The following is a 23,318-nucleotide window of genomic DNA, read 5'->3' as shown; positions in this document are numbered from 1 at the left end:
CAGAGCTGAGGTTCCAACCACTTTCCTAGAGTTGGCGAGAGCACTAAGCTTGAGGAGTTCATTCCCTGACTTGTGCAGTGACTTCTGTGTCCTTGAAAGGCATCAGACTCGATGTCTCGGGTCTCAGCCCCACCACTTCGAGCCCATAAGATTTTTCACAAGTTAGTTGCTCTTTCTAGGTCATGGTTTCTCCAATGGTCAAATAGAAGGGTTGGACCAGATGGTGCAGCATAGTAGACTTGGAGTCCATAAGACCTAGGTTCAAATCCTGCCCCAGAAGCTTAATAGCTGTTGAACATGGGCAGGTCTTAAACCTCTCTGTGCCTCAGTTTTCTCATCTGTAAAATAAGAGGACAAGCTGGCCTCTAGAGATCCCTTCTGACTATGTCCATGATCCTCTGACCTCTGGGATCATCTTTTCAAACTGCCTCTGGATGGAGAAGATGCCGCCTCTCCTTCTCCTGGCGGCTCCCTCCCTCCAGAGGGGCACAGTCCTTGCAGCCTTTTCTCTCAGATAGCTCCTTTTAAAGAAAGCTCACCTATGCGTAGCTATTGCTGCATTTTGAAACAGTTATGCCCATCTTCTCTTTCTCACTTTTTTGTGGGGGAAGAAGAAGAGCATCCAGGGGAAACTGAGGCTTCTTCCTGCTTTCCTTTTGCCCTTCAGGGATGCAGAGTCCGTCCCCAGCTCATTTTGGCTGCTCTCCTCTGGACTCTTACTCATTGCTTCACAGCCCCCTAAAGGTGTGGAGACCCAAACTGGTCTGTGACAACACCATGAAAGCCAGGCCCAAACCAGCTGACCTGAAATCAGGCAACTGATGTTTGCTAAAAGGAGGAATTGTGCCAGTCAAGATGGTGGAGTGGGCAGGAGTCGGACAGAAAGGGTGGAGCCTTTGCTTTGTACAAAACCAATCCATATTATAAAGGGATTTACTCAGTTTCCCTTAAATAGCAAAATCCCTCCTTTGCCTGCCCCCAAATGTTAAGTGAATCCGTGCAGGAAGGGTCAATATAGACACAACTCTTCAGAAATGATCAAAGTCCTTCTCTTCCTTCAAGGATTAGTGCAAGTACTCTGTCCTCCATGAAGCCTTCCCTGATTTCCCCTACCCAAGGTGGAAGGGTTCTCTCCCCTTCCTCAGATGTTTCTGGAGCACCTTTTCTGGCCCTCTCTTTTGTCTTCCAGGACACTTTCTCCTGTGATACAGCTCCCTGGGGAAATGGCATATCTGCCTCCCCACCCCCACCCCCATAAGCTCCTTCAGGCCAGAACTGTGTCATTTTTTCATCTCTGTGTCTCCAGCATCAATCTCAGGGCTTTGCATAGAATAGATGTTCGGTAACTTTGGTGAATTGAATTAATCTGTTCTGTACATTATTACATTGACATAATTATTTTCTTACTTTCTGGATTGTACTGTCTCTAATCCTGTTAATACAGCTATGATTCCACTGGCAATGACCGCAGCCCCTCCAGGCTTCAGTCACGTGGTTTTTGTGCGTCAATGCAGTCACAAAATGCATCTCCTGTGGCCGGCTTGGTGACAGCTCCTGTGAACTTAGCTCAGCTGGTCCTTAGATGAGCACCCAGCTGCAGAGTCTGTTAGCCAGTGGGTCCTTTCTGGCCTTTCTAGCTCGGGAAAGTCTCCCAGGGCTTGTGCTGTGCTGACTCCTGAGCCTGTGAGAGCCAATGGCCAGCTCCCTGACATGGGAAGGCCCATGTGTGAGCCAGCATTTAAAAACCAAGAGCTGAGTTCAGGTTCGGAAAATCAGACTCTGAGTCCCAGTCACATAAAGTCAAAGATTTTACTTGTTTAATATAAGGGGAGATAGAGTCAGATTGCTCTGAGCACTGTTCCCATTCTACGTGGATGGATTAAGCCACAGTGGAAAAAGGATGTTAGGACATTTTGCAATTTCTGTGTCTGCATTCTCAAACTACGATATCTATATGTTCCATTCTAAGACATTTTGCCTCATAAGTGTCCTGGTGTCCCATCAGTTCTAATGGACAGGGTTGCTCCGAGATGGAGTGGATGGTGTCTCCTTTTAGTGCTCATATTTTCCGCCATGATGTTTCATGAATGGATGGGTATCCCAGCTACGACTGACCCTAAGGGGTCCTGCGATAGCCATACATGAGTGAGAAGGACTACCCTCCAGGCGGTAGGATCTGCCCTCTGAATGGCAAGCTTTGCTTGCCGGGTCAGAAAGAACCCTGATAGTGTGAGTAGTGCAAGGCTAGGTAGTCAGGCCGCACTGTGGCGCCTCTTCCCTCACTCACCAGGACTCTCCCTCTCTGTCTTCATTTGGACTGGTAGCCCTGAATGTGGCCTCTTCAGCTTTATGGTGAGTAACACTGACCACAGGGAGGAAGGTAAGGGTGGTTACATCCTGGAAGGGCTAACAGAGGAGGAGGCTATATTATCTCCTCCTGCCTTGTAGGCCTTTGGAACCCATCTGTCCAGGAGAGTTTAGATGCAGTCAGTCCTGTTAGAAGGTAAGAAGTAGGACCTTAAAGAGAACATTAGTAATCACTGGGTCCCCGTGCTCTGTCCCCACCCCTCACCCCTGTAGTGGAAGAAGGGTTATATTTGGAGTCAGACCTGTGGTTGAATCTTGACTCTGACAGTGACCATGAGCAAGTCTCACTTTTCTCATCTGTAAAATGGGGATAATAATATTTGTACTATCTACCATGCAGAGTTCTTGTGAAAAAAAGCACGTTGTAAACCTCAGAGTGTTATATAAATGTGAGTTATTATTATTACTATTAGTATTCTAGACTAGCCCTGGGGGTTCAGGTCTAGCTGTGGAAGCCCTGGAGGCCCTCTCAGTCCACCCTCATTCTTTTTTTTTTTAAATAATATTTTTTTTTCCCAATTACATGTAAAGCTTACCCTCATTCTTGTTCTTGATCCTAGGCTAAAATCAGCCTGTTTTCTGGGATTAAAAAGAGCATGTGGACAATATTCACTTAATTCAACAAATCAATTCAGCCCTTACTAAATGCCTACTATGTACAAGACCCTAGGGAAACAGATGAAAAATGACACAGTCTCTGCCTTCAGGGGACTTTTATCTTAGTAGAGAAGTGAGTTGTGTGTACAAGTAAATGCAAATGAGAATGAAATAAATGCATAGAAAAGGTCCAACAGAGGCCTGAGGAATTCAGATGGAGAGGGATCACCTCTAGCTGGAGCAGACTCATGGAAGGTGTCCTGGGGGAGGTGGCACCAGAATCTCTTCTTGAAGGAATGGAAGGGTTGCAATAACTAGAGATGTCTAAACTCTCAAATCCTATGATCCCATGGAGGGAATTGGCTCCAAGCATGCACAAAGGCACAGAAGTGAGATAAAGCTTGGGAAATACCATTGAATGACCTCCATCTTGTCTTTGGATTGAACTCTTTCCTTCAGAGGCCCATTCATTTCTCTGACTCCATGATTGGGCCTTACCTTGTTCCACCACGAGATGGGATTCCTGCTAATTAAAATGGCAGCAGGACTTGCCCATGCTTACCTGACATGAATCTATTTTCCCCTCCAGAAAACCAGCACATATCATACGATCAGTGAGGGAGAAATTGTAGAGGACGCTACATGTCTTTTGATCGATGATACCCACAGATGCCTTCTGCAGGATCTCGGACTTAGTTCCTGCAAAAAAGAAAAAAAAAAGGGATGTGTTGAGATTGGTGATCACGTTAATGAGTTAGACAAGTTACTCACAATTCCAGGTAAAGGATATCCCATTAAGCCTAAGGGGGAAACCTTGGAGGAAGATTGATAAGATTTTATTGAATCATAGCATTTCACCCTTAGAAGGGACCCCAGAGACCATTGTGACCCATCCATGTTTTCATCCGCCTCCATCCCATGATGTCATGGAAATGGGACTGGATTTGGAGTCAGAAGACTAGAACCCTGGCTCTGTTTCTTACTTACTGCCTGTGTGACCTTGGAGAAATCCCCTCCCCTCTCCGAGTCACCCAGAGTGTAACGAGGGGGCTAGAATAGATGATCCTTAAGGTTCCTTCTGGGTCAAAACTCTACAAACCTATGATCGTTCACCCATCCCTGTTGGAAGCACTATCATACCCTCTTTTTGTTAGGACCCCCAAAGTCCCGAAGGGTGAAAATGATGTAGAATTCACTGGTGTGATGCGGTGGGGAGGTAACAGGATGAGATGACCTCAGAGATCCTGGCAGAACTCACCATTGCCTTCATAGGTATTCCCCCATCCAGAAATCATGCACTTCCGGCCCACAGGGAACTTTTGGATGGCCAGTGGGAGGCAGACGGGCTGGATATAATTGTTGAAGAGGAGCGGGCTGGCCAGCTCCAGCACCGCCACGTCGAAGTCTAGTATGACAGGGTTGTAGGAGGGGTGGAGCACCACGCTCTTGATGCTGACCTTTACGGCGCTGCCATCTGCCCCCATGAGGGACGTCGTCCCCAAATACGCTTTCACAAAGTCCATGTTTGTGCTGCGGAGACAGAAGCCCACATAGGCATCCCCAACCCACCATCATCACCAGGGGCTTGGGAAATGGTTCCACTCTCCACCTTGGAAGAAAGGGAGGGCATCCAGTAGCTCAGCCCACAAACTCCTGGGAAAGAAGCAGTAGGGTGGAAGAACCAGGAGGCTTGTCTAGGAAGACTGCCATTGTGTGATCTAGGGTTCAAGTCTGGGTATTTGCATAACACTCTCCTCACTGGTGAAGAGAATGATTATTCTGTGCAAATACCCTGGTTTGAATCCTGGCTTACAGTTGAATTCATTATAATATGTGATGACCTCCTAGAGATAGCTAAGAAATATTTCCCATGTTTCAACCTCTGAATCTCTCCCCTCAAAGGCATCCTGCACTGTATCACCTCCCTGCCTTTGCTCACACCATGCCCTTTCCCTGGAGTGTTGTCTCCTTCCATCGAGAGCTAAATTCCTACCCACCTTTCGAAGTCTAACTCAATTGCTATCTCCTTCACCGAGCCTTCCTGGATCCTCTTGCCTCTTTCCTGGGGACCCCACCTCCCTTAGCCCCCAAGGGCTTTGGGAGAATTTCTTTGAAGTTCTTGTCAGGAGCAGCTAGGTGGCACAGTGAATAGAGCTCTGGCCTTGAAATCAGGAGGAAATGAGTTCAAATCCAGTTTCAGATACATGACACTTACTAGCTATGTGACCCTGGGCAAGTCACTTAACCCCAATTGCCTCACCAAAAAGCTAAATAAATAAAGTACTTGTCCTAACACAATATGCAGAATAGTGTGTGTGTGTGTGTGTGTGTGTGTGTGTGTGTGTGTGTGTGTGTGTCCCTTACTATTGGCTCCTGAACGGCAGGGATCATGGACAGAAAAATCACCAATCATCTACTTAGATTTTTAAAAAGACACATGCTGAGGAGAGAAGCAAGAGCTGGTAGCAAGGATGAGTATTATGGCATGGTCTTGGTACAAGAGTGTCAGGAGTCCTAAATTCACCTGATTCAACAAGCATTTATTAAATGCCTGCTGTATATCAGGGATTGGGGATGATGCAAAGGACAAATGGAAATCATCCCTGCTCTCAAGGTGCTTACATTGTAAAGGCACTCCAGTGGAACTAACATCCTAAATGAGAGAGAGTCAAGATTCTCAAAATCCCCAAATAGCCCCAAGCAGGCTAAAGTTCAGAATGAGCCAGGGCTGGCAAGAAAAGCCCACCACCCCCCAAAGGGTTTGGTTTTGTTTTTGAAGCAAAAATAGGGAAAAGAGCAGCTTCATGGAAGGGATGGACAAGTGGTCAGAGTGGAGAGGAAAATGATAATGGAATCAAGGAGAGAAGGTGGTGTTGCACAGTGCTTTTTTTGGTTTTGTTTTCTGGGACGAGGAGAAGGTTTGATAGACTAGGAAAGACAAAATAAAAAGTGCTCAGAGGGAGGTGGTGGCCAAGGGAAGAGGGTGCATAGTAAGACAGCAGCTGTCTCTGCCTTTGCTGAATTCAGGTCCCTAAGCCCAGATGAGATACATGCAATCAGTCAACCAATCAACATTTATTAAGCACTGACAACATGCCAGGCATCATGCTAGGCGCAGAGATGCATTGTACCAAAAGATACATCAGCTGTGGCTACTGAGTCCCTGTGATCTTTGGAACATCTTGGAGAATGGGGGAGGTGCTGCCGGGTTGAAAAGGGCAAATGTCCTGATTTTCAAAAAAAGGGAAGAGGATGGAGTTAGGCTTATGAGCTCAAATTTGATTTCTAGTAGAATTCTCTTATGTATTATTGTTATTGGTTTTTTGATTTAGTTTTTTTTATTGGTTTGTTTAAGGTCTTTTTAAAAAAAAATCAGTCATTTTCAGGTATTTCTTCCCTTTTCCCTGGACCCAGTGAGTTCTCCATTATTACAAAAAAAACAGTTAAGGAAATCTGATAGCATGTATAATGTTCTACATCCACAGACCCCCTGTCTCTCTATTAGATGACCACTTGTCACGTGTCCCAGTGGGATTCTTGTTGAGGTATGAGATGACCTCTGAGGGCCTTCCTACTCTTTGATTCTATAATTTTGTGATGTTTAAATTTTGTCTTTTTTCCCTTAGTGCTTACATAGAATAGGGCTCTGTACACAGTCGACATTTAATAAATGTTTGTTGGATGGATGGATGGATGGATGGATACATACATACATGAGATTGGGTTGGGGGCACACACCCTAACTGAATGTTAACCTGAATATGGGTGAAGCTATATTGGTAGGAGATAACCATGGGGCCATGGGAGGAGCCAAATCCTTGCTGCATTTCCCAGGTGGGTGAGGCATGTTCTTACTGATTGAAGCAGTGGGCTGCCGACACCAGCCATCGCTCCCCCACCACTGTGGCTCCGCAGAAGTGCCGAGATCCTTCCTTCAGGCTGACCTGCCACGGAACCTCACCCTGGGCAGCGTCAAAACCCCCGACGATTTTGCTAGGTTTGGGCATGCCGGGTCTCTCCCCACACTCTGCAGAGAAGCAAAGGAGAAAGTGCCCTACTTGTCCGAGACTTTTTAAAAACCAGAGCAGAGTAGGATGATCAGATCTTTCAACTCATCCAGGTTGATTCCTGAATTTGAGATGAAGTGGGTGTCTGTCTGTGGTGGAATAGAAGAACACAGTTCACAGAGGCCCAGGGCCTGGCGGAGGCCTGGACCTAGCTCTGCCCAGCTGTGTGACTTTGGGGAAATCAATTAGCCCCTCTGAACCTCCCCGCACCCTTAAGGTAAAGTTGTTGGACCAGATCATTTCTGAAGTCTTTTCTAATTTATTTTTATAATCTGAGTGTAAGACATCAGTCTATCAATTGATCAATCACACCAGCCCAGACAGGCCTTCATTCCCCTCCTGGCCCTGTTCCTGCCTCCCAGCCTTCCAAACCGGACTTCTCATTCAGAAATTTCCCTCAGCACCCAGAGCCTCCTTGTCCTGGAATATCCAGACAGCCCTGCGGCCTGCTCAGTAGGGAACGTCTCTGTGTAAGGGCCACCTTCACCCCTTGGTGAGCGCCGGAGCCTCCATTTTATGGAGGAGCCCAGGCTGGCCTTCATTCCCTTCCTAGACCCATTCTTGACTTTGGAACTTTAAGGCTGTTCTCCCATTTTCAGCTGCCTTTCAGAAGTTTTCTTCCCCCATTACAATGTAAGCTCCTTGAGGGCAGAGATTATCTTTTTTTCCCTCCTTTTATTTGTATCCCAAGCTTAGTATAGGGCCTGACTTTAGTAAGCACTTAACAGATCCTCCCTCCCTCCCTCCCTCCTTCCTTCCTTCCTCTTTCCCTCCCTTCCTTCCCTCTCTTTCTCCCTCCTTCCTCCCTCCTTTCCTTCCTTCCTTTCTTCCCTTCCTCCCTCCTTCTCTCCCTCCCTTCTTTCCTTCCTCCCTCGCTTTCTTCCTTCCTTCCATCCTTCCTTCCTTCTTTCCTTCCTTCCTTCCTTCCTTCTTCCCTCCCTCCCTCCCTTCCTTCCTCCCTCCTTCCCTCCCTCCCTCCCTCCCTTCCTTCCTTCCTTCCTTCCTTCCTCCCTCCCTCTCTTCCTTCCTTCCTTCCTTCCTTCCTCCTTCCCTCCCTTCCTTCCTTCTTCCCTCCCTCCCTACCTTCCTTCCTTCCTTCCTCCCTCCCTCCCTTCCTTCTTTCCTACCTTCCTTCATTTCTTCCTTCTCCCTTAAAGGAATTAAAAAGATGCTATTATTGGAGCAGCTAGGTGGCACCATATTGCACAGAGTACCGGGTTTAGAGTCAGGAAGACTCCTCTTCCTGTGTTCATATCTGGCTTCAGACACTTACTAGCTGTGTCTGGGCAAGTCACTTAACTTCTGTCTGCCTTGGTTTCCTCAACTATAAAATGGGGATAATAATAACACCTACCTCCCAGGGTTGTGATGATTAAATGAGATTATATTTGTAAAGTGCTTAGCACAGTGCCTGGTACACAGTAGGCACTTAATAAATGCTTATTCCTTTCCCACCTAGACAAGCAAATAAGTGCTTATTTTCTTCTTGAACAATGTCCACAAGAGGATGTTTCACACTTCTGTAATATCTGTCTATCTATCTATATTTTTTGGGGGCAAGGCAGTTGGGGTTAAGTGACTTGCCCAGGGTCACACAGCTAGTGAGTGTTATGTGTCTGAGACCAGATATGAACTCAGGTCCTCCTGACTCCAGGACTGATGCTCCATCCACTGAGCCACCTCGCTACCCTGCTGCAGTATATTTTTATGGGTTTTTTTTTGTTTGTTTATGAGAAGAAGCCTGGTACAGTAGAGAAAGCATGCAGGATTTGGAATCAGGAGACCTGAGTCTGAGATTGGACATTTACTAGCCTTGTGACCATGGGCAAAGCACTTCCTTTAGCCTCAGTTTCTCCAACTGCATAATGGAGCAAATTGTGCGGAAGGTCCTAAGGATGTGGTGAGAAGCAGCTTGTGTAATAGAATGAATATTAGATTGGTACCAGACGTCCCAAGTTTGAATACTGGTTCCTCTGTTTACTCCCTGTGTGACCTTGCGAAAGTCACTTTCCCTCCTCTTGGGCTCGCTTTTCTCATCCTTTAAAAAGAGGTTGGATTGAATGATCTCAAAGGTTACTTTTGGTTTAAATACTATGATCCTAGTTATAAGATCATTGGTAGTTTTGGGATAGTGGTTAAAGAGTTGGTCTTGGAGCCAGAAAAACTTTGGTTCAAGTCTTGCTTCTGACTCACAGGGTCTGTGTGGCCCCTGGCTAAGTCACCAGAGGTTCTTAACCTTTCTGTGTGTCATGGACCCCCTTGGTAGTCAGTCTGGTGAAGCCAGTGGACTCCTCAGAATAATTTTAAATGCGTAAAATAAAATACATAGGAAACCAATTACATTGAAATACAGTGTTTAAATATTTTTTAAAAACAAGTTCCTGGACCCCAGGCTGAGCATCATTGCCCTGGACAACTCTCAAAGTTGTAGAGAGGTACTGACCTGCATTGGTAAAGGGAGTTTCTCCCTCTGGGAGGTCCCTGTACCAGTGGAAGTCCAGTCCTTATCCCTAGTCATTATTATTATTGTCAGTTTGCGCCTCTACTGGGGAGTGGTTCTGGAGAATCCAGCAGCTATTCTGAGCTGCTGATATAGAGCCCTTGTTCCAGATTAGCGCCTGTCAGAGTCCCTGTAAATTACCTTGTGGCCTGGGAGTGGTGCCTGGATAGAGAGACACCATGTCCAACTCTGTGCTGGTGACCAGCTTGGGCTTGGTGGTGATACTGGTCACGAGCCTCTTTGTAGTCAAGAGCCAATCACCGCTGGTGGTGGAGGAGTCAGGAAAGACAGCCGGTGTGCCGACAGTGGGTGCTGTTGACATGGTCTCCAAAATCCAGTCTCGAACCTTGGTCACCCGGACATAGACTCCCGGTCTCCGAGCTTCTGCACAGCCGATGCCCCAGCTTACAATGCCAGCAAGGAAGAACCTCCCTGAGGGCTCATCACAGACTAGTGGTCCTCCAGAGTCACCCTGTGGGAAAAAGTCACAGTTTTGGGTGGGTCCCAAATGACTTCTGTGATCAGCTCAAAACCCAACTTGGTTAAACCCTGATGAAGAAATCACGTTCCCCTCCCTACTTTGGGTTTCCCCATGCAGGAGTCCTGTGGAAATACTTTTGTTGGGTGAGAGGTACCACCAGTCATAGAGATAAAGGCACCATTTTGGGGATGGGTGGTAGAGTGTGTGTGTGGGGTCCAGAGGTAGGATATAGATCAGGATGACTGGAGATGGCCTCTACCATATTAAGCTTAATGTCCACTAGATATCTTTTTTTTTTTTAATTCTCTGTATTTCTTTTCATAAACAGTATTTTGTTTTTTCCAATTACATGTAAAGATAGTTTTCAACATTCCTTTTTTATAAGATTTTGAGTTCCAAATTCTTCTCCCTATCCCCTCCCCAGGACAGCAAGCGATTCAGTATGGGTTATACATGTGCAATCATGTCAAACATATTTCCACATTAGTCTAGCTCAGATCAAAAAGAGGCTAGATCTCAGTGGGCCCAGAATTCAAAATAGATTGCTCTCCAACCCTCCCTCCCTAGGAAGGTCTAATCAGGAGACATGGCTTCCATTCCTTGGTTAGACATTATTTTTAGCAAGTTGCTGTGTTCCCACAGAAACCACAGGGTCACAGAATTCGGAACCAGGCCAGCTACTCACCAACCAGGGGAACTGAAGGTGGAGACAAGGTCTGGGGGGAGTCCAATGGCAGGGAGCCAAGGAACACTGTTGGGTCAGCATAGAGCCCCTGAACATTGCTCCAACTTGAGGAGGTCCCATGACCCTGCTCCAGGATGGGGCAGGATGCTGAGAATCACTTAGCCAAGGCTTCCCAGCCTTGGGCTGCTCAATCGCTGCCCAGGCCACATTTGTATGAAGACGAAATTAATCAGCAGGTATTTGTTAAGCACCTACTATGTGCCAGGCACTGGAAACCAAGAAAGATCTGGCCTCACATCCTGCCTCTGACACTTGCTGTCATTTAACCTTTCAGAGCCTGAGATCTTTTCTATAAAATGGGAATAAAGCTGTGGAGGGCAGGTGGTCTGTATCTGAACTTTTACTGGCTATTACCAGAACTAATCTTAGCTGGAGAGCTACAAGGGATCTCAGGGATCATCTAGTTCAACTGTCTCATTTTGCAGATATGGAAACTGAGGCCCAGAGAGGTAAAGGGATTTACTCAGGATCATAAAGGTTAGGCATGGGATTTGAACCCAGCTCCTCTGACTCCAGGGTCAAAGTACCATGATGCCAATCCATTCCGTATCTATTCCAGGTAGGTCATGGCAGAAACCTCTTTTTTTCACTTCCCCCCTTTTGGATGGGATAAAACCTGAGGACAATTTAAAGCACGAAAAACAAAAATGAGAAAGATAAATGGCCTCTCCCCTCCAGTACCTTGCCTCCTAAGTGAGGCTGGAAGTCCTAGATGAGCCCGTGTCTCTGAAGGTTTCACAAACCTTGATGGGCTGTTGGAAAGGTGAGCTGTCATTACTGTTCCTGGCAACCTCTTAGTCACAAGGAGGAAAAATCCCTTGTGAAAGGATGGGGTTGAACAAAACAGCCCCTAAAATTTTGAGTGGCTCTAAATCTGTGATCCCGTGATCCTGGAAGCCAGGTCTACACACGAGCTACAGTTCACTTAAAAGTCCTCAAGACATGGCCAGGAGAGTATTTCCCTCATTAAAAACAACAGCAAACAACTTGGGTTTGGTTCATCGCTCGGTCACTTACTAGTTGTGATGGGTTGGGCAAATACCTTATTTTTTCTAGGTCCCAGTTTTCCTCTTTACCAAATGAAGGGACTAGACTAGATGGTCCTTTAGGTCTTTCTTAGCTCTGCAATTCTTTGTTTTCTGTCCCTCCAAGCTCTGACATTCTGTGTTCTAGGTTCAGCACTGCAGTGCCTTAAATGCCTTAAATGGCAAACCACTGGCCCACAAGAGTGAGTTAAGTCTCCATCTTCCTATCAAGGAGTGGCTTGGGCACAAAGAAATGCATCTTTATGAAGCAGATGATAATAATTGTTGTAAGAGCAGTGTGACCCAGTGGATAAAGGGCCAGCCTTGGAGTCAGGAAGGGAATAAGCATTTCTATAGCACCTACTGTGTGCTAGGCAGTGTGCTAAGCACTTGACAAATATCTCATTTCATTTTCACAACAACCATGTGGGATAAGTGCTGTTATTATCTTCATTTTACAGGCAAATGGAAGGGTTAAATGACTTGCCCAGGGTCACATAGCTAGTAAGTGTCTAAGGTTGGATTTGAACTCAGATCTCCTTGACTCCAGGCCCAGGTTGCTATCCTAGCCTAGCTGCCACCTAGCTACCTCAAGGTAGACTTAGATTCTAGTACGACCTCTGACCTATCCTGGCAAGTCACTTATTCTGTCCTATTTCCAGACAGCTCTTGAAAGCATTAAATTAGAGATTCATTATCTGTCTGTTTTAGTGGAGAGAATTTCCACAGCAGGAGTTCGTTAAGTGATGAAGCTAAGGTCCAGACCAATTTTTGTTTGTATTATTTTACAGATGACAAAGCACTTCCCTTAAAACATCCCTCTGAGATCAGTCAGCATTGCAGATAATATTATCTGTATTTTACAGATGGGGACACTGAAGTTGAGAGCTGATGTGATCTGCCTAAGGTCACTCAGCTGTTTAGTGTCAGAGCCAAGATTCAAACTCAGGTCTTTGGATAACCCTCCAAGTCTCTTTCTACTACACCACACTGCCTTTCAATGCAGGTGCATTAGGCATTTCTTTCTTTCTTTTTTTTTTTTTAGGCAATTGGGGTTAAGTGACTTGCCCAGGGTCACACAGCTAGTAAGTGTCAAGTGTTTGGTCTGGGGCTGGATTTAAACTCAGGTCCTGCTGACTTCAGGGCTGGTGCTCTATTCACTGTGCCACCTACCTGCCCCCATTTGGCATTTCAACCAGTCGCCTAATAATAGAGTGAATACAGAGACAACTGGGTGGAGCAAGGGTGTATTTAGAGTCAGGAAGACCTTGAATTCAAACACTAGCTATGTGACACAGAGCAAACCACTTAAACCTTTGTCTGCCTCAGTTTCCTTAACTGTAAAATCAGAATAATGATAACACCTTCTTCCCTGGGTTATTGTGAGAATCCAATGAGCTAACCTATGGAAAGAAAGCATTGGCACATCTTAAAAGCGCCATAGAAGTTATAGTTATATTGTCAGTTTTCTCATCTGTAACATGGGGATAATAATAGCACAGTCAAGTCAACAAACATTTATTATGGACCTACTGTTGGACATACTAGAGCAGCTAGATGGCTCAGTGGATTGAGCACTGAGCCCGGAGTCAGGAAGACCTGAGTTCCACTCCAGCCTCAGAAACTTCGTAGCTGTGTGTGACCTTGAGTACTTAACCTCTGTTTGCCTTAATCCCCGGGAGAAGGAAATGGCAAACCATTCCAGTATCTTTGCCAAGAAAAGCCCGTGGACAGTGCTGGCATGTTGTGGTCCAAGGGGTCGTGAAAAGTCAGACACAACCAAACAGTAACATGTGCCATACTAAGCGCTAAGTGCTGGAGATACAAAGAAAGACAAACAGATCAACTGATATAACATGTAAAGTACTTTGCAAACCTTAAAATGCTCTATAAAATGCTAGGTATTATTATTATTATTATTATTAATTATTATTAGCAGCTAGGCAACTAGTGCGCCATGGGGGAACAAGTGGGGATTACACTGTGAGCTCCTTGAGGGTAGGACTGAATCTTTCTTCTTTTTGTATCTCCAGAACTTAGCACAATGTCTGGCAGGCACATAGTAGGTGCTTAATACATGTTTATCGACTGACTGGTATAGAGAGGCTCACACACCAGCTACCATCTCGTAATGATAACAGGTGGTTTATAGGCGTCACTAGCCTGTCTCTTGGGATTTGATGAGATGAATCCCTGATCCCCAGTAAAGAGGGTTATGCTCTCCCCAGAGGCTGGCACCTCACCTGGCAGGAATCCACCTTCCCATCCAGGTAGCCGGCACACACCATCCGGTCCGTGAGCGAGTTGCTATAAAGGCTTGCACACAGTGCCTGGTCTAAGAGTTCCACGGTTGCCTTCTGGAGGACCTCAGGTTTCACCACTAAGGAGGAAAGAGAAAGCAGACAAACAGTCTAAGGAGCATCCTCCCAACCTCATTTGGCCTTCTCTTTGGGCTGAGATCTTTAGCCATCCCCCCCCCCCCCTGCAGTGCTTACAGAAGTCTTCCTTCAGGTAGCCCCAACCGGAGATGAGACATTTCTTCCTGAGAGGGAAGATGTGAGTGGCCGAGGGGAGGCACACTGGCTGGATATCGCTGGTGAAAGGCAAGGGGCTGCCCAGCTCAAGGACGGCCACATCAAAGTCTGCGGTGTCTGAGTTATAGAAGGGGTGCTTGATGATCTGGGCGACACGGGCCTTCACAGTGCCACTGTCAGAGCCGCTGAGAAAGGTGGTACCAGCATAAGCCATCCAGACTGTGGGGTCCTGGAATCTAGGGGAGCAAACCACCAATCAGACTCCCCTTGGGTCATCCCTCGGGGTACTTCAGTCACTCTACAGCTTTAGAGAAATGCTCTTCTCAGATTTGGAACTGTGCCCGCAAAGCAAAGCTATTAGCACTGTGCTTACTCTCTTACCCTAGGCCTGTACCCCCAAAGAGATCAAAGGGACCCATGCATACAAAAATATTTATAGCAGTTTTTTGTTATAGCAAAGAACTAGGAGGGTGCTTCTCAAGTGGGGAATGTCTCATCCTATTAGGGTACATGTAATGGAATACTTTAGTGCTGTAAGAAATAATGAAGGGTTTCAGAGAAACCCAAGAAGACTTGTAGGAACTGATGCAAAGTGAAGTGAGCAGAACCAAGAGAACAATTTATACAAAAACAACCACATCGTAAAGATAAACAATTCTGGAAGACTGATCTTCGTCTGTGTTTATAATTTGATTCCCAGATTCACTCAAAGCCTTCAGTTTCTACTCTTCCTCCGTGCACTTTAAGATTTTTGTACTCATCAAATCCAAATTACATTTTTATGTTGTTGGAGAAAGTTTCAGTGATATGAAGGTTAATGTGCTTTTCAGTGGAGTGATAGAACAATGTAATTGTTCAGTCATTTTCAGTCCTGTCAAATTCTTTGTGGTGCCATTTGGGGTTTTCTTGGCAAAGATACTGGAGTGGTTTGCCATTTCCTTCTCCAGCTTATTTAACAGATGAGGAAACTGAGGCAAACAGGGTTAAGTATAGCTCAGGGTCACACAACTAATAAGTGTCAGATTTGAACTCAGGAAGATGAGTCTTCCTGACTGCAGGCCTGGCACTCTATCCACTGTGCCACCTAGACCAGGATATAATGATGATATCCACCGTCAAGGAGTGAATATGATATTTTCTCTTGTTCCTTTTCAGATTTAAGCAACTCTTTAATCTCCATTCATTTCATCTAATTTGTATTTAGTAATGAAGTGAGGAGGAGGAGGAAGATGATGGTGGTTCTATGACACTTTAAAGTTTATAAGGTGTTTTCTTCACCACTGCCGGTAAAATAAGTTGTCCCCATTTTGCAGATGGGCAGAGGCTCAGACAGGTTAAGTGATCTGCCCCAGGTCACATAGCTAGGAGTTTGAATGCATGTCTCCCTGAGTCCGTTATAATTCCATGCAACTCTATCCCACTTCAAGTACTAAGTGCAAAAGCTTCTTTAAAAAAAAAAAATCCATTTTGCTTCTTTTTCTCCTTTTCTCCAAACTTTACTTCCCCTCTCTCTTTCTCTGGCACAGTACCTCTGATCTGCCCTCTGTTGTGATTTTCTCCCCCTTCCCACTTAGTCAAAATGAACAGGCATGTAGCCATCTGACCTGGGGACCTGTCTCACATGGATGGAGTGGCTTGCCCAGGACCACACAGCTAGTCAATGTCTGAGGCTGGATTTGAACGCAGGAAGATGAGTTTTCCGGGCTCCAGACCTTGCATTCCATGCACTATGGCGCCACCTAGCGGCCCATTTTATGTCTTACTTAATGTTTGTGATCAGAGGTTCCTTGAACAGGATTATTTTTTCTATTCTTCTGTATGGAAAGGAGATGCCTTGTTGGAGGGAACCCTTTAAAGTGGTGCTTTGCTCTTCTAAATCAAAACCTTTTTTATAATCAATGAACAATAAACACAGTGAGCTCTTGCATCCCTCTCCATCTCTTAGTCAGTTGAAAAAGGGCAAAGGTGTAGTGATTGTAGAATATCCTTTATGAAAGCCTACCTATTTCTTACAAATGCCCTCAATTTGTGTATAGACGAGTGTAGATATGTATTTTACAAAATATTTATGAGAAGTTATTGGTGTTGTACCAAGTGCTTTTGGGGGGGGTATTATTAAGGTTCAAGACTTTTTCCCATGTCTTTGATATCTTTCCTTCCTGCAGATACCTTGTGAACTGGTCTGTTGATACCCTCACAATTGCACTACCTCTAGCACAGATGGATCTCTTCTATATACACTTAGTACAACCTGGCTGCTTTTCCTATCTTTGTTCTGTTTATTGCTATCTCTACTTATCTCAAAAGCATGTCTAGGACTGTAAAGTTAGAGAGTTCAAATGTGGTGAAACCAGTTGCGCCTATAAACAGATTGTTATAAAAAGTCTTTGCAGATCTTTTCCATTTTTCTTCTGTTTGTTTTCCTTTCATTTTCATTCTTATATGCCTTTGGAATGACTCTGTTTAGATGGATTTCTTGACACCCTTTAAACAAATTTTTACCTTTACTACTTTACTGTATTACCTCAAAAAAGCAGAGAAGAATGGAGGGAATAATATTAATAATAGTACATTTATAATAATAGCCAGCATTTATATAGCTTTAAGGTCTTCCAAATGCTTTAAGATTTGCATTTGTCACAACCAACCCTGTGAAATAGGAAGTATGAGCATTATGATCCTCATTGCACAGGTGAGGAAACAGAGGCTCAGAGAAGCATAACAACAATAACGAAAACAACAATAATAACGATTACAATGCACATTTCCATGGTGCTTTAAGGTATGTAGAACACTTTGAGGTAGTTAGTAAAAGTATTGTTATCCTCCTACAATATCGTAAGCTCCTCAAAAGTAGAAATTATGCCTTGTATAAATCTTATATCTCCCCACCACCACCACCACTACCTCACACATTACTCTGCATACAGTAGGCACTTCCATTTTTGTTGATTTTGTATCCCTATTTTGTTGTTGTTTTTTTCTTTGTTTGTTTGTTTTTATCTCTTTTGGGATACAGACCTAGTAGTGGTATTGTTAGCTCAAAGGGTAAGCATGATTGTATCCCTATTTTTACAGGTGAGAAAACAGAGTCAGAGAGGTTAAGACTTGCCTTTGGTCCCACAGCTAGAAAATGTAGGCGCCAAGACTCAAACTCAGATCTTCTGAATCTAGAACCAACCTAATTCCTGCTATACCATACCAGTTCTCTACGTCACACATGTTGTAAGTGACGGAACCAAAAGTCAAAGCCTGTTCTTCTGATTCTATGTAGCACTCTTTTTCCTACACCACAATACAGAAGGCATATGGCACAGATCTATACATTATAAGACAACACAATAAACACAGTATTCATAGAGTATTAATGGTAGAAGGGATTGTAGAGATCATCTAATTCAACAATCCCATTTTGTAGATGAGGAAACTGAGGTGAAGGTCACATATCTAGAAATGTAGCCATTGGAATCTGAACCTATATCTCCTGACTATAAATTCAATGCTTCATTCTCAATACTTACTCACTTTCTGGTGCCACACCTTAATTCAATATGGTAGAAAGAATTTTTTTTTAGTTTGCCTTTAGTGAGAAATGGTAGCCATTCTGAGCCCATTTGAGAGGTGGATGGATGAGGAACTGGTAATAATTAGGGAGCTTACTCATTGAAGCAGTGAGCTGCAGATACCAGCCATTTGGCACTGAGGATAGCTGCCCCACAGAAGTGCTCATTGTTTTCTCGAAGGCTGACTTGCCATGGAAACTCCCCTCTGGCAGCATCCATTCCTCCCACAATCCTGTTGGCTGATTTCAAGGCAGGTCGGCCTCCACAATCTGAAAAAGACAAGACCTTGGACTTTCATTGCCAGGAACCTGATAACCTGTTACTGAGAAGATCCCACAAAATCACAGATGTGGAAGAAACCTTAGAGGCCGTGTCATGCAACCCACCTCTGAGAAGGAATCAATCTCCCCAACAAGTCCACCTTCTATGTGATGAACTCTATCATCTTCTGTTGTTGTGCCACTACCGTGACTCATATCGTCCTTGCAGTTCACTGATACCTCCAGGTCTTTTTCATCTGAACTCTCATCTCGCCATACCACCCCCATCCTGTACTTGTACTTGATTCTTTGAACCCAAGTATAAGACTTTACATTTAACCCTTCGAAATTCCATCTTGTTAGAATTAATCCTTTATTCTAGTCTGTTGAGACTTTTTAAGATATTAAGTCTGACATTCAGTGTACTAGCTATATTGCTCCAGTAAATATTTCAACCATTTTGCTGAAGTTGTTCAGTTGTGTCCAACTTTTTATGACCCTCTCTGGGGTTTTCTTGGCAAATATACTTGAGTGGTTTGCTGTTTCCTTCTCTAGCTCATTTTATAGGTGAGGAAACTGAGGCAACCAGGGTTAAATGACTTGCCCAGGGTCACATAGCTAGTAAGTGTCTGAGGCCAGATTTGAACTCAGGAAGTTGAGTCTTCTTGACTCTACGTCTGGCACTCTATCCACTGCAACATTCAATGCATTAGCTATATTGCTTCAATAAATATTTCAGCCATGCCTTTACCTAAGTTATTGATTAAAATGTGGAACAGCATGAAAAAAAGCACAGATGTGTTTTGAGGACATCATTAGAGACCTCTAAGTTGACATCAACCCGTGAATTCTTTGGGTACAGTTGTTCAACCAGTTCTAGGTCTACTCAAACGTGCTGATATTTGACCCATGTCTCTCCATCTTGTCCACAGAATCACAAAATGGTAGAATTGGAAAGGTCCTTGTTGTCCATCTAAGTCCAACCCACACCCCAAAAAGAATCCCCATGACTGCATACTGGAGAAGTGACCATCAAGCCTTTATATGAAGACCTTCAATGAGGGGAAACCCATTCTCTCCAAGGCAGCCCATTTCACCTTTGGATAGCTCCAAGAGTTAGGGAGTTTTTCCCTGAGATCCAGCCTAGATCTGCCTCTTTTCAACTTCCACCTATTGTTCCTAGTTCTGCCTCATGGGGCCAAACAGGACAGATCTAATCCCTCTTCCAGGAGAGCTCTTCCAATACTCAGTGACTGCTCTCATATATTCTCTGAGTTGTCTGTTCTCTGGGGTAAGTATCCTTTGCTTCTTCAACCAGTCTTCATATGACGTGGACTCCAGGCCCTTTGCTATCCTGGTTGCCCCTCTCTGGACAACCTTTATGTTATCAATATCCTTCCTAAACTGTGTCACCCAGAATTGAACACAAAACTGAGGCAGGGTATATTGGGGTAAAAAGCATAGGATTTAGAGTCAGAAAACCTGGATTTGAATCTCAACCCTGCCACTTACTATCTGTGTAACCTTGAATATAGAGTAGAATACAGTGGAACTATTGCCTCCTTATTCCTTAAGTTATACCTCTCCATGCAGCATTGATTTTGTTGTTGTTGTTGTTATTGCTTTTTGGCTGATATATCACACTGTTGGTGCTTATTAAGCTTGTGATCCACTAAAACCCCTAGATGTTTTTCAGACCAATTGGTCTCTAACCATATCTCCCCCATCTTGTACTTATGAAGTCTATTTTTTTTAATGCAAGCATGAATTTATATTTATCCTTATTACATTTCATCAAGAAAAACATGAAAGCTTTTTTTTTTTAGGGGAGGCAATTGGGGTTAAGTGACATGCCCAGGGTCACACAGCTAGTGAACTTTATGTATCTGAGGCTGGATTATGAACTTAGGTCCTCCTGACTCCAGGGCAGGTTCTCTATCCACTACACCACCTAGATGCCCCAAAAAGCTTTTACATAAAACCCATGGCCAATTGTATGAATCCCCTCCCCTAGTAGGCTCCTCTTTACCTCAAACATATCTCTGTCTCTGTCTCTCTCCTTATTTCATTTCCACTGGTTTCAGAGAGAGAAGTGCCCTTTCTCCCTATTACCAATTCTTCCTTATATGCTTCAGTTCCCATTCCTTCCTATTTCCTAAGAGACTGAGCTCCCATATGAATCCCCTCCCTCTCAATTATCTCCAATGTCTCTGCAGATCCAGGCTTTGACTTTTTTTTTTTTTTTTTTTTTTTTAGGCAATTGGGGTTAAGTGACTTGCCCAGGGTCACACAGGTAGTAAGTGTCAAGTGTTTGGTCTGAGGTGGGATTTGAACTCAGGTACTCCTGACTTCAGGGCCGGTGCTCTATACACTTGCCACCTAGCTGCCCCCAGGCTTTAACTTTCATGAAAAACTCTCACTTGGCTGTAGCACCGGAAAACATTTTTACTTCTTTTCCCCTCCCAAGTTCCCAAAGAAAAGTACACAAATTCAAGGCTTTTCATGGACTTCATGCTTCTTGACCTCGCTGCGGCATTTGACACTACTGAAATGTCTCCCCTTCCTGTGGCTCCTTTGATAAGCCAACATGTGAAGGATCTGTGATTTTACCAGTGTGAGAACTCTCAGTGTAGGAACTCTCTTCACTGATGCAGATCACAATCCAAGAAGCTTTGAAGCTTAGAGAGATTACATGAACTAGGTTAACACAGCTACTGAATATCAGATTTGGGATTGGAACTCAGTTCTTCCTCACTCTAAGACTGACACTCTTTCCACTATTCCATGCTGGTGCTCTGTGCTTCTGTGAATTACATTTTAATACTCCCTGCCATTTCTATAGCATTTTGCTCACAAAAACCCTGTGAGATAGGTAGCACAGGTATTATTATCCCCATGGTACAGATGAAGAAACCAAGGCAGGGTGTATTGGTGTAAAAAGCACAGGATTTGGTGTCAGAAACCTGGATTTGAATCTCAGCTCTGTCACTTACTATCTGTGTGACCTTGAGCAAGTCTCCTCAACTTTTGACCTCACTTTTCTCATCTGTAAAATGCTTTGCATTTAAATACTTTGTATTTATTAACTGTATATTTTTATGTAACATGTCTTTATAAATTTATATACTTGCATCTAGCTACTTTGTATTTATTAAGTATATAGTTATATAGTATTTATAATTTTATATACTTGAATTTAGCTACTTTGTATTTATTAAGTGTATATTTTTATATAACATTTATTTATAAATTTATATACAGTATATCCCCAAATTCTTAGTGCAAGTTTAGGCTTAAACAGCTTAAAATTGCATTAAGACTTTTGGAATACCCTATATATGATGTTTGTTTCTATTTTTATAGTTACCTCTTATCTCCCCCATTAGAATGTAAAGCTCTTTGAGAGCAGAGATTCTTTCATTTTTGTCTTGTCTTTGTATTTCCAACTCCCAGGACCAGACTAACAGATGCTCACTAAATGCTGATTGATAGTTGATTGACCTCTAAAGTCCCTTTCAACTCTCAGCAAGATCCTCTGAAGTGACTTGTCCAAGGCCATGCAGCTTCTGGGTAACAGAAATGAAAATTGAACCTAGTTTTCCAGTGTTCAAATACAGAATCATTCCCATGATCCCATGCTAAGTCCATGGGCCAGTATTCTGGCCTTGCCAAGTATCTCTTTTCTTTCTCCTTTGTAGGCACCGTGGATAGAGCTCTGGACCTGAGTCAGGAAGACCTAGCCCACATCCTACCTCGGACACTCACTACTTGTATGATCCTGGGCAAGTCACTTAACCTCAGTCTGCCTCAGATTTCTCATCCTGAGGGATGAGAATGGGGATAATAATAGCCCCTACCTCCAAGGATCAAATGAAATAACATTTGCAAAGTATTTTTCAATAAGCATAATGTATGTGCTCCTTATTATTATTATTGTTGTTGTTGTTGTTGTTATTATTTCTGCTGTGAGGGTATTTCCTAACATTAAATCTTGGCTCCTTTTCCCTTTCCTCTTAATGTTTTCTCCAGCTCCAAATATCAGCTGATTGTGACATATGGCCACCCAGAGTTGACCTGAGTTTCAATCCCCTACCTTCCCATGTCCTCACCAATTCCCCAAGGGTCAAGTTGGCCCTGCCCCTGTTCCAGGCCAGGATGTCTGGGGGTGGGGTGCACAAGCAGTTTACCAAAAGAAACCCTGAAGTTGTGGCCCTCTCCCCTGCTCAGTCCTCTTTCAGAGAAAAAGAGGGTGGGATCAACTGACCACAGTGGGCTTCATCAGAACCGTCGGAGCAGTCCACTTTGCCGTCACATTCGGGGTTCACTTTGGACACGCACTGGTTACTGTGGCAGGTAAATGCATTCCCTGGACAGCGCCCTGGGGACAGAGAAGAACCCAATCACCACATTCTTTAATCACTGGCTGGTGTCCAGGCCTGCAAAGCTCACTGTCCCATAGGGTCCCTCTCTTCCAGTAAGATGCAGCTTAGGTGCCATCTTGGCCTGAAGCCTGGCCTGATTCCTCTACCCCAGCTGCTGGTGCTCTCCCTCCCAACCTGCCTTGAATTCCATTACTGTGTCTATATTTACTCACTTTATCTTTTTGCTCTCTATACACTTATTTTCCCCATTATAATGTAAGATCCTGGGGAAAGGGATCTTTTCATTCCTTGTGCTTATGTCTTCATTGTCTTGCATGCTGCTTGGCACACAGTAGATGATAATCAAGAAAGACCTGCTGATTGGTTGATTGACTATTCTCCTTCCTTCTTTCCACCTTCTGCCAAAATAATCTTCCTAAGGTACATGCCTGACCATGTCACTCCCCTGCTCCTAAATCTTCAGCTGTTCCTTCTTAACTATGGGATAAAATACAAACTTCTCCGTCTGACATTTAGAGTCCTTCCCATCTTGGCTCCAACCTACCTTACCAGACTTATTTCATATTATCCCCCTTCATGCACTCTCTTGTTCCAGTCAAAATGGTCTACTTCCTATTTCCTGAACTCAGGAGTTCTTATGGATCTATGGTTTATAGTCCATGGATCGATTTTGGGGGATCTGTGAAGTTGGATGGGAAAAAAATTACATCTTTGTTTTCACTAACTTCTATCTGAAATTTAGTATTTCCTTCAATTACGAATTTTAAAAACCTCATTATTCTCAAAAATGAGATAAT

The 23,318-nt window shown here is 44.1% G+C and overlaps 1 protein-coding gene across 1 annotated transcript in view; it reads right to left on the bottom strand.

Moving 5' to 3' along the window:
* TMPRSS9 (transmembrane serine protease 9) overlaps nucleotides 1-23,318 on the bottom strand; it is a 101,076-nt gene that overhangs the window by 15,825 nt on the left and 61,933 nt on the right. Inside the window, exons 7-14 of the mRNA XM_027853290.1 lie at nucleotides 22,404-22,517; nucleotides 17,977-18,148; nucleotides 14,278-14,552; nucleotides 14,026-14,162; nucleotides 9,673-10,003; nucleotides 6,820-6,991; nucleotides 4,223-4,494; nucleotides 3,527-3,663 (exon numbers count right to left, since the gene is read on the bottom strand). Coding sequence (XP_027709091.1) covers nucleotides 3,527-3,663; nucleotides 4,223-4,494; nucleotides 6,820-6,991; nucleotides 9,673-10,003; nucleotides 14,026-14,162; nucleotides 14,278-14,552; nucleotides 17,977-18,148; nucleotides 22,404-22,517 — 1,610 coding nt within the window. The remainder of the gene's footprint in view (nucleotides 1-3,526; nucleotides 3,664-4,222; nucleotides 4,495-6,819; nucleotides 6,992-9,672; nucleotides 10,004-14,025; nucleotides 14,163-14,277; nucleotides 14,553-17,976; nucleotides 18,149-22,403; nucleotides 22,518-23,318) is intronic.

This window comes from Vombatus ursinus, unplaced genomic scaffold, assembly GCF_900497805.2.
Source record: "Vombatus ursinus unplaced genomic scaffold, bare-nosed wombat genome assembly UNPS02009918.1, whole genome shotgun sequence".
NCBI classification, from domain to species: Eukaryota; Metazoa; Chordata; class Mammalia; order Diprotodontia; family Vombatidae; genus Vombatus; species Vombatus ursinus.
Note: the sequence above shows the minus strand (reverse complement) of the source record. Positions and strands in the feature narration are given on the sequence as shown.